Source organism: Pecten maximus, chromosome 1, assembly GCF_902652985.1.
Source record: "Pecten maximus chromosome 1, xPecMax1.1, whole genome shotgun sequence".
In the NCBI taxonomy this organism is placed as follows: domain Eukaryota; kingdom Metazoa; phylum Mollusca; class Bivalvia; order Pectinida; family Pectinidae; genus Pecten; species Pecten maximus.
The window spans coordinates 33881925-33894166 of record NC_047015.1 but is presented as its reverse complement, the minus strand read 5'-3'; the positions used below and the strand labels follow the sequence as shown (position 1 = coordinate 33894166).

The 12242-nt window shown below is 38.5% G+C and overlaps 1 protein-coding gene across 6 annotated transcripts in view; it reads right to left on the bottom strand.

Annotated features, from left to right (window-relative positions):
* The window catches only part of LOC117331130 (protein FAM13B-like), a 61452-nt gene that overhangs the window by 38819 nt on the left and 10391 nt on the right, over positions 1 to 12242 (bottom strand). For 3 of the 6 annotated variants that reach the window (XM_033889734.1, XM_033889728.1, XM_033889740.1), the window contains exons 4-8: positions 3377 to 3572; positions 2932 to 3141; positions 2351 to 2534; positions 1185 to 1308; positions 342 to 440 (exon numbers count right to left, since the gene is read on the bottom strand). In XM_033889734.1, the coding sequence (XP_033745625.1) occupies positions 342 to 440; positions 1185 to 1308; positions 2351 to 2534; positions 2932 to 3141; positions 3377 to 3572 (813 nt within the window). Of the gene's footprint in view, positions 1 to 341; positions 441 to 1184; positions 1309 to 2350; positions 2535 to 2931; positions 3142 to 3376; positions 3573 to 5854; positions 5886 to 8930; positions 8953 to 12242 lie in introns of all 6 variants that reach the window. The other 3 variants (XM_033889760.1, XM_033889745.1, XM_033889752.1) reach the window with 3 other exon arrangements.

Sequence of the window (12242 nt, the reverse complement as noted above, 5' to 3'; positions counted from 1 at the left end):
AGCCCCATGCTCATTTAGTATTAAGTAATTAGTCACAGAAATATACATGTAGTGATAGACTGGGAGGCGAAGGTAGTGTTCATGAAGGCAAATGTGAGACAGGTACCGTATTTATCCTGTAATAAGCCCAAGGGGACATTATCATATATATAAACACTGAATCGAAGTAAGAATAAGGTTTACTGCAGGACAATGAAATAGTTAGCACTTTTACTGAAATGCAATAGCTATGGATGGGCTTACTAGACATGCCCTTATTGCTGGATAAATACGGTAAGCCAGAGAGAGGTGAGGTGATGGACATCAAAACAGTAGCCATGGCCATCACAGTGGATGCCTACCTTTCTAGGAGTGGCCACGGGTCGCGCCTCTACGTCCACGACCTGAAGCTTGGGAGGGGGAGGGCGTGGAGGGGGAGTTTTCTGTTTTCTTCTGTGCAGCTGTCAGTTAGGAAACATGTATAAATATTGCGATATACTGAGTTTCTGTGTGATTCCAGCTAACAAATATGATGTGCATTATTGAAAGATGTAAATTAGCTAACTAGCTGACACAACACTGTATATAAGAAAGTATTCTGTCTTCCCTACTTAAGCAAGAACTATTCCACCTAGATGCGCTCTTTGGTCCTCATTTTGGTAATCAACTTTTCCATCTTAAGTCTTAAACTACAATTTTCAAACAATTCTGATGTTAAGTACCATACAATTACGTTTGTTGATGTCTGAAATATGCCATCAAAATAATAAAATCATTGAGAAAATGCTGTGATTTTTTTGCAAATATTTTTAATGTTAATAAACCGTTTGTCCAACAGCTTTTCTCTAATATGATCATGGGGGTATTTTATGTGTTATCTAGAAAATTTACTAAATTACTAAAATTTAATGAAATCCATATAATATTCAACAGAAAGCAGCTAAATAGAATCCATAGATATACACAATCTCAAATAACAATACCAATTTACAAACTGAATATATTTACAATTCTTAAACCATGCATTATGCATCACCAATCTCTATTTGAAATATTTGTGACAGGGATATATATAATATTACAACTAGGCTACAACACTGCTGCAACTTCAACAAAATCATTAACTATTAATACAATCCAGATCACTATAAAGCTATATATCACATCAACATCTACGGTATATAGGTTATATAAAGTATCCTTACCCAGAAATCCTCTGGACTGTTCTCCTGTTCCAGCTTAAATATGGCGTTGTAATGGAAGATGAACTTGTAGACAATCTGGTTGACTGTTCCTTGGTCCTTCAGACCCACCACTCCCATTCCACACCTGTAATGACGAAGGTATCTAATATAATACAGTCACACGTAATAGGTGAAACCTGTACAAATCTACTTGCTACAGTTGTGTATTAATGTGTATAATTAAATTTTTGCTGTGTCTCAACATTTGTGGTTTCCGTGGTTAATAAGAATCTCAATAATAACCAGAACAAATTAAACTTCCTTTGTACACAGGGCTATCTATAAAGCTTCAAACTTTTATATTGTACAGAACAACACTTCACTAGAATCTAGCTCAGAGTATGTTTTATGAAATGACAGTTATTTGGACTCCTGATAATGAGGAAGGGCATAAATTTGACAAGGAATATATTTTATGACATAAGGCTGTCAATTCACCTTGATTCTATACTGACAGTATGACGCATGACATTATGTTGACTGAAATGTCTACTTAATGACAAGACACCAAGCTGACTAGGTTACTTGGTGATAGGAATATGACATATAACATTAAGTTAACAAAGGAATCTATAATATGACATATGACATTTTATGACCAAGCCGACTAGGTTACTTAGTGATAGGAATATGACATATAACATTAAGTTAACAAAGGAATCTATAATATGACATATGACACTTTATGACCAAGCCGACTAGGTTACTTGGTGTTAGGATTGACATATAACATTAAGTTAACAAAGGAATCTATAATATGATGTATGACACTTTATGACATTAAGTTCACAAAGGAATCTATATGACATATGACAGTCACTGTACTAGGATGCTGAACTATGACTTATGACAGTGGAGATTTATACAGAACCATGCCCAGTAATAAGCACACCCACATATTTTACTGTATAACAGTTGTATTTGTCCTGTTACCAGTCTGCACTCCTATTTTGAGTCAGAGATGTTTACCTCTCAGGCTTATTGCAGGATACATACAGTAAGTTGAGAGTAAGTTAATTAATTTGATGTCTCAAATAGGTCACATATGAGAGCAAAATTATATGATTTAGTAAAGCATGGCAGAATATTTATTACATCATACAATTCATCACAGGTAGGATACCTACTTAAATAGATTTGGCCCAAACACAATGGCCAAAGCCATAGGACTCATCTTGTTCTGTTTCTCGTACGAGGCTACCACGACCAAGAAACTCATGATGTACTTGAGCAGGTTGTAGTTGTCCTTGGGCAAGTTTATGACAGCCATCTTTAATTTGTAGATACAGGCAGACGTGTCATTCATACAAGCTGTACAAAGGACAAGATTAATTAATCTCAAGACCACACACTAATGCAGTGAAAGCATGCCTCAAATGTTACCTGGCTTTAACTGCCATCTACATGGAGAATTACGTACAAAACATGCATAAGTTATAGATTTGCATTTTTCCTTTGAATTCATATACAGGTTTATTTAGTTCTGCAAAGTAAAACACAACATAATTAAGTTCATGATGAACAAATAAAAAACAAAAATAAAGTACAAAAAATAGAAATTCTTAAATCGTTTTTTTTTTTCAATTGTTTCCTGGAATTTCAAATGACAAACTTGAAATATAATGAATTATCAGGGTTAGGTTCATGTTTAGGTATATTTCTAATGGTTTCAATTATTTTTCATTTTTATAGAAATTTATGTACACACCTTCCTGTATACTGACAAATTGCTTTGTAAGTGAAGAGGGTATCACAGCATCAGGTAACTCTCGGAGGAAAAGCTTCAACAGGCCTGCAATGGCCATGATGTCATTGTCTTCTTCCAGGTCAGCATTTCCTTGACTGTCAAAACTGGCACGCAGTTTCTCCACGACACGGGCACTTCCATTGATACGAAAAATACCCTCATGATCAAAGCCTGCATCACACAAAACAACGATAGCTTCAGACATGTTATTAGCAATCAATTGGTGTTAGTCAAAATCAATTTTCTTTATAAAATATATTCATTAAACAAGAATTTATTGAAAGAAAAAAAACTCATTAATATAAGTTACATTTATTATTGTCACATAGCATGCATTTTTTTTTAATTTTTCTAGATATTCATAATCCACAGATAGTATTTTTTTAACACTTTTGCAAAAGCTTACCTTTATTTTGGATATGCTCGCACACTCGAGTCACCAGGAAAGGCACAATGGATCCCGTGGGAGCTAGCTGAACAAGCTCATCCAGGGGAACTCGAAATGTTTTACGGGCATTTGATGTGATTTTCCTCCTTGTCCCAGGACTTTGCAGCAACTTTCTGACCTTCTCCATAGAACCATCAGTGTTAAGTCTGTTAGTCTGTAAATCCATATTAGTATACATGTCAGGCTAACACAATAATGAAATTATCTACAGAACATACAGAGATACCAGAGTTTCTACTCTCTGTTATATAGGTCATCAAGCTACATCGCCTGGACATATAAGGAAGACAAACTTAACCTGGACACTATATATAAGGAAGACAAACTTAAATGATAAAACATATCTTTCCCACCTGACAACGTAACTATCTACTGCAGTGTTTTCACAAGGCAGCCCCCTATCTAACTACTACAGGGACAGATCAAAGCTTTCCTGCATACCTTCCCATCCATTTTGCTTGGTAGAACCATTATGATAAAATGAAGAGAAATGAGCTACAAATGACTATATCAGCTGCCCATCTCCACATGGTAATAAGTGGTTCAAGGCTAAGACTTGAGGGCAGCCGGACCTATCTGTCTGCCAGTCCACAAAAAAACACAGACACATGTCCTATCCATCTTCAATAACCTCATCTTGCTTGGATAGTGATGGACATTTATCTAGCTACACAGACCAATGTGTGAAGATGCATGTCCATTCATCTGTCTTTTGGCCACTCTACCTCTTTGTGATTGTTTTTCCTATATTTCCCCATGTAGGCCGGACTAGAGTACAACACCAAGTCACATGTACCTCAGGGGTCAGAAATATATAATTATATAAAGAATGTATTTCCAGATATAATTACATAAGACTTTTTAACTAAATAAAATTAAGGTCATTTTACAATTATTTCACTTTTAGATTAAAAAGAGTTCCATTTCAATATTACTATTTCATGTCTAAAATGAGAAAAAGAATCCCATTTAAAACCAGTAAAATTGTACATAAAACATGTTTTAAATTAGAAAATCATTTTCAAAAATTAATTATAAGCGTTGATGTCAATTATTTTTTAGTTTCATCGGGGTATGCCCCGATGAAACTAAACAAAAATGACATCATGATCAATGCTTAAATAAATATATATAATTACTTTCATCCTAAAATTAATTGCTCTGCTATTAAACTCATATGTAATCATAAAATTTTAATGCTATAGAGCCATCAGATATCATTTAGCAGGTGTGTGAATTCAGTTCATAAATATATGAGCATTAAAATTGTTTCAAACATCAATATATATCAGGTACTATATTTAATATGTAGAAAGATTAGACCTATGTACTTACGGTATGTCACTTCTAATTGACAAAATACAAAAATAATAGGATGTCTTGGGTAAAATAATCTACAGGTAAAAAACAAAAATTCCAGCTACATGACATTATATACATGCTTCTGAAAATTTTGTGAAGTGTCTTAATTCCTTTACTTTGCGTGAAATGTTACATGTTGTTTTTACACTTATAGCATCAACATTATTACCTTCATCCCACTGGTGACATGGATGGATAGGATATCATAAATTTTGACCTTGACTTTGTGTATAATTTCAGATAATTAAGATTGATGCTGACAACCTCTAAAACGGGTTCATTGATTACCACGGTATGTAAAAACAATGTATGTAAAAACAAAAACAAAAGATGAAAAGAATGAATTGTTCAAGGTTTCCACTTTTCAAAAGGATGCAAGGGAACAGAAGTATGAATATAGCTTGTGAAGTGTATATACACACACACAGTGTTGGATGTACTCTAGTGATACAGACATTTATCTCAGGTGGAACAGAGAGAAAACAGACATACAAAATGATTGTAACAAGCTGCTATAATGGGACATCACAACAAATAAAAGATAAACTAATGAAAAACCAAATAGTCTTTAGATTTTCTTTTTGTAAGAAAAGACATAATGAAATCTACTTGTTGCCATTTTTTTTTTCAAAATACATATTGTACTATATTTCCAGCTATTCTTAATCCAACTGATAACCCAGCTACTAAAAGGTTATTTGACAGTTTAATTCTGATGATTTGTTGTGCACTGTACCTATGAGCTGATGTAAAACCAGTGCCACACCTTACAGGGAGTGTTGATATCCTTCAAGTGGATATAAACGTCACATTAGTAGTGTTTACTAATTCAATATACTTTGTGAACAGCAGTGTTCAATATTTTTTTCCATAAAAACAGTATTTAATATTTTTTTAAAGAAAAGTTATTGTTTTTCTCTCAATGATAATGTTATTTCTGTTAATACTGCCTAATGAAAACAAATTCAATAATATATGTAACAAATTAACAGTTATATTACATAATCTTATGGTAAACAGTTAGTCTCAACCCACAAGAGAGTTATTGGGGAGTGTCTAGTACCACGTATTTACCTCAAATACACTTGTGATGTATGGCCACGATCTGCACAAACACATATATCCATGCAATAATTCAGACTATAGCTGGCATTCACACACAGAATACAACATTTAATTACTTTGATGTCATTGATCTAAAGACAAAAACATTTTTTGTAGGTTTCATTATATAAAAACAACAACATAATGATGAAAGAATTTAATGAGATGTACTTTGAAAAATAATTACAAGAAAACACTTCAACAAAGAAAATCAACCAATAAACTCTCTCTGTAGTACATGATTATACTGTCGCTTCACTTATGCCTGTTTTTTTTGTATCTAGGATACTTAAAACAAATTCCTTAAATCACTAGATGAAGCCAAACAAGTAATGGCAATGATTATTACTTATATTATAGTAACAGTGACTTTGACCTGATAACGATTATACCTTATATAGTAACAGTGGCTTTAACCTTACGATGATTATTCCTTATATAGTAACAGTGACTTTAACCTTACGATGATTATTCCTTATATAGTAACAATGACTTTAACCTTACGATGATTATTCCTTATATAGTAACAGTGACTTTGACCTTACGATGATTATTCCTTATATAGCAACAGTGACTTTAATCTTAGATCTTAACTCTACAAAGTCAACTCATTTATGTATTGAACTTGAATTATTGTTTAAAAATTGGAAGAAAAATTTAAACAGTAAAACCATTTTTATTTTATATAAGTGACCTTGACCTTTGATTAACAACTCTGAAAAATGCACTCATTTGAGGTATTAAACCAGGAGATTGGTATATTCAAATTACCTAATTAAAATTTCATATAAATCAAAAGAAAAATTAAAACAGAATTATAAGTGGTTTCGAATGATACTTACTAGAATACAAGAACTAGAAACTACGGATATAAAAGAAACAGTACAGAAGCATATTCTATTTATAGTAACAGTGGCCTTGACCTTGGATACATAGCCCCACCCCCACCCCCCAAGCGAGATGACCTTGTATTTTTCTACCTGTGTAATGAGGTGACAATGATTCAATGTAGGAATTGAGGAAGCATGGAGTTATGTATATCAATCTTCATTTCTCCTACATTAGCAAGCCTAAATATACACATTCACTTCAGTTGTATTTATCAGACCACCATCTTTGACCAATACTGTAACCGGCACTGTCAATATATAACTAATTACATATACTGACCATTGTCCAGATCTAGGTCAGATAACCACCATAGGAATTAAGCCAATTTACACATCTATTCCTGTTTTCTCACAGGGTATTGTCATCTTATTAGCTCATTTGGTACAATGAATATTGTTGCATTACCATTTCGAAAACATGATTTGTGGTGGATCTGTGCTCCATTCTAATTCACCATTTAAAAAGGCTGGCTAAGAAGTAATTAATTGACTGTATAATGAGTGGGTTAACAACATCTTTGTCTATTACAGATGTTGACTAAACAAACCAGTACTAACAATCTTTCAATGTCACAAACTTAGAACATACTATCTATTTACAGCACCAATATACAAGAAATTCATTGCAAGCCATGCAGTACTTTATAAGCTAAGCTAGCATCTTCACAATTACACACTGCAGCTAGCCCGATGTACGCCTTGGTCAACATGATGAGATCGGGAAATTGAGATATTTTGTAGGCATGCCATTAAAGTCTACACAATATATATATATGAATGTGTAAATTTTAAATGTTACAGTTCTGAAATATCAAAATTAATCCAGGATCTATACCAAAAAAGGATTAAAGTAAAGTGCCAGTGTGCAGCCATGCATGAAACGACTTTCTGTTGACTGGCTGATCTATGAACATATGGCTATATGCAGTGTTAAAAAGCTGATCATGTTGACAAATTTAAAAGTTGAAACACAAATTAGGATTACAGGATACACTTAGCACCAGATGATAAGACCAGCAGGTATGAAACCTACATCCCCACAGAAACTGGCACTACAGGTAGATCTAGGCAGGTTAATCACCTATTCTGTACAACATGCCATCCAACCTTCACATCCAATCAGAGGTCTTATGGTATAAACAATGTGAAACACAAGTGTATGCACAGGGTGCTTTCAAAGTCATAGTGTGTTTGGTACTACACATGCTACAAGTATTAATCTCTGAATAAATGTCACTGTAAAGGTGAAGTAACATTCTCTTTACCAGGCATGCAGCAATATACATTCTACTTGGTCCAGATCTATATACACCTGGGGAATGGCATTGTGCAACAAAGGGAATTCAAAGCTTGCAGCATAATCATAGCTTGATAAACAATACAGACACATGGGTCAGACACTATATTTGCTTGGCAGATATATCATGACATCAACTACATGGCTACCGGCATGCTTGCCAACCCTCCATATTTTGGTAGGGAGACTCTTGATGTTTTACAGAAATTCTATTCTATTTTAGGTTATTGTTTTTATTGCGTGTGATTTAAATGTTAACACCATTTCCACGACTATAGCAAGTGAAATATGTTGTTTTAATTAAATGACCTTATTTTGGTAAATTTAGAACAAATGCGAATCTCCGAATGGAAATTCCAGTGATTGGCGTGGACATACCAGCAACTAAATTTTTGCAAAAATTGTACATGTCCAACTATAAGACAAACTTATTTAATTATCTCTAAATAGTCTGAAACTTAAAATCCAAAAGACAATTGAAAATTGAAGTCTCATTTCATCTTGACAAATTCAAGATCAGAGATGTCTAGATCTCTTATTACAACAGAATTTTGATAAAGCCAATCAACATGCCAAATTCCGTCATCTTATACAGTTTTGGAAAGTATTATTTGCATTTTGATTTTAAATTAGATTAGAAACAAAAGACTATTTGGGTTTACTGATCAGTATTATATTGAAATCTAACAGTGACTGTGTATACATATATGACTAGCCAGCTAATGTAGGTGTCAGACCCTGGCTATACAAATACATGCAGGAATATATCTCAACTCCAACATGTAAACAACATATATACTGTGATAGGAGCGATCTCTCACATACAAACATACTTCTATATCAAAGCATGCCCACTGACCTTGTGATAGCTTAATCTGACCCTGAAATAAAATGTTTTGTTGATACTGAGCCAATATGGTTTGAATTACTAACATTTTACATATTAACATTAATAAGAAGCTGTCAAGAATCAACAGATAATGGATAATAATTATAGCACTTGTCGATGTGAATCATTATCGTGGTGAACAATTATCTTATTTGTCCTCTTCATGACCAACGTATTTCCCACATGTGTTACAATTTCACCTCGTATGTTCCCATTCAGTGTGATTCAATCATACCATGAACATCAGAAAAGATCCAATCTTCTCACTACACACTTGCCCCTACACCTCATCCAACACTTTTTGAGACATTACAAAAAATCTCTCCATAGCCCCTGTTATCTTCCTCAGTACACCCTACGACAAATGACCTTTGCATAGTGCAGCTCCTTCTTCATTCCTTCCACTCCCTTTGTTCCCCTACACCCCACCCCCACTGAACATCCCACCCCTAATACTACAACCCATCCCCTCATATAAATCCCATCCAACACTACACCCAACTCTACTGTACATCCCACCCCTAACACTACACTCCACCCCTACTGTACATCCTACCCATAACACTATACCCCATCCCTACTGTAATCCCATCCCATCCCTAACACTACAACCCATCCCCTCATATCAATCCCATTCAACACTACACCCAACTCTACTGTACATCCCACCCCTAACACTACAACCCAGCCCTACTGTACATCCCATCCCTAACACTACAACCCAGCCCTACTGTACATCCCATCCCTAACACTACAACCCAGCCCTACTGTACATCCCATCCCTAACACTACAACCCAGCCCAACTGTACATCCAACCCCTAACACTACACCCATCCCCTCATGTAAATCCCACCCCTAACACTACATTCCACCCCAACTGTACAGCCCACCCCTAACACTACACCCCACCCCTACTGTACATCCCACCCCTAACACTACACCCAACTCACCTGTACATCCCACCCCTAACACTATACCCCACCCCTACTGTACATCCCACCCCTAACACTACACCCCATCCCCTCATGTAAATCCCACCCCTAACACTACACCCCACCCCAACTGTACATCCTACCCCTAACACTATACCCCACCCCTACTGTACATCCCACCCCTAACACTACACCCCATCCCCTCATGTAAATCCCACCCCTAACACTACACCCCACCCCTACTGTACATCCCACCCCTAACACTACACCCCACCCCAACTGTACATCCTACCCATAACACTATACCCCATCCCTACTGTACAACCCCTAACATTACACCCACACACATACTGTACATCCTATTCCCACCCCTAACACTACAACCCACCCCCACTGTACATCCCACCCCTCACTGTACACCCCAACCCTACATCCAAACCTCTCCCAGTACACCCCACCCCCTCACTGTACACCCCAACCCTTCATCCCACCTCTCCCAGTACACCCAACCCCCTCACTGTACACCCCAACCCTACACCACACCTCTCCCAGTACACCCCACCCCCTCACTGTACACCCCAACCCTACATTCCACCTCTCCCAGTACACCCCACCCCTCACCGTACATCCCACCTCTCCCAGTACACCCAACCCCCTCACTGTACACCCCAACCCTACACCACGCCTCTCCCAGTACACCCAACCCCCTCACTGTACACCCCAACCCTACATCCAAACCTCTCCCAGTACACCCCACCCCCTCACTGTACACCCCAACCCTTCATCCCACCTCTCCAGTACACCCAACCCCCTCACTGTACACCCCAACCCTACACCACGCCTCTCCCAGTACACCCCACCCCCTCACTGTACACCCCAACCCTACATTCCACCTCTCCCAGTACACCCCACCCCTCACCGTACATCCCACCTCTCCCAGTACACCCCACCCCTCACTGTACACCCCAACCCTACACCCCACCTCTCCCAGTACACCCCACCCCCTCACTGTACACCCCACCTCTCCCAGTACACCCCACCCCCTCACTGTACACCCCAACCCTACATCCCACCTCTCCCAGTACACCCAACCCCCTCACTGTACACCCCAACCCTACACCCCATCCCTCACCGTACACCCCAACCCTACATCCCATCTCTCCCAGTACACCCCATCCCCTCACTGTACACTCCACCTCTCCCAGTACACCCTACCCCCTCACTTTACACCCCAACCCTACATCCCACCTCTCCCAGTACACCCCACCCCCTCACTGTACACCCTAACCCTACACCACACCCCTCACCGTATACCCCAACCCTACATCCCACCTCTCCCAGTACACCCCACCCCCTCACCGTACATCCCACCTCTCCCAGTACACCCCACTGTACACCCCAACACTACATCCCACCTCTCCCAGTACACCCCACCCCCTCACCTGTACATCCCACCTCTCCCAGTACACCCCACCCCTCACTGTACACCCCAACCCTACATCCCACCTCTCCCAGTACACCCCACCCCTCACTGTACACTCCACCTCTCCCAGTACACCCTACCCCCTCACTGTACACCCCAACCCTACATCCCACCTCTCCCAGTACACCCCTACCCCCTCACTGTACACCCTAACCCTACACCACACCCCTCACCGTATACCCCAACCCTACATCCCACCTCTCCCAGTACACCCCACCCCCTCACCGTACATCCCACCTCTCCCAGTACACCCCACCCCTCACTGTACACCCCAACCCTACATCCCACCTCTCCCAGTACACCCCACCCCCTCACCGTACATCCCACCTCTCCCAGTACACCCCACCCCTCACTGTACACCCCAACTCTACATCCCACCTCTCCCAGTACACCACACCCCTCACCGTACACCCCAACCCTACATCCCACCTCTCTCAGTAAACCCACCCCTCACTGTACACCCCACCCCTCACCCTACATCCTACCCCTTCATGTACACCCACCTCTACATCCCACTCCTTACCGTACACCTCACCCTTATCTGTACCACTCTCTCCTAACAACAAGACATGATGAAATTACATCCTGTAAACTGCTGATAGCTGCTGACTGGTAATGTCATTTGTTTTAGTGGAGAAGTTTCAACAGGTATCATATGGAAATAATTACTACTTCACATTTCTAGAAGAACCTCTGAAACAGCACAATGCCTGTTGTGGGGTACATAAAGTACAGTGTGAAAATCCTACTGAGCATCACAGAGAAATCAAATCAATGATTTTTTAACAATCCAGAAATGTGTTACTATTACATATTTAGTTTTACGAGATGATTTCCCCCCAGTTTTTGTTCTTCATATATATTAT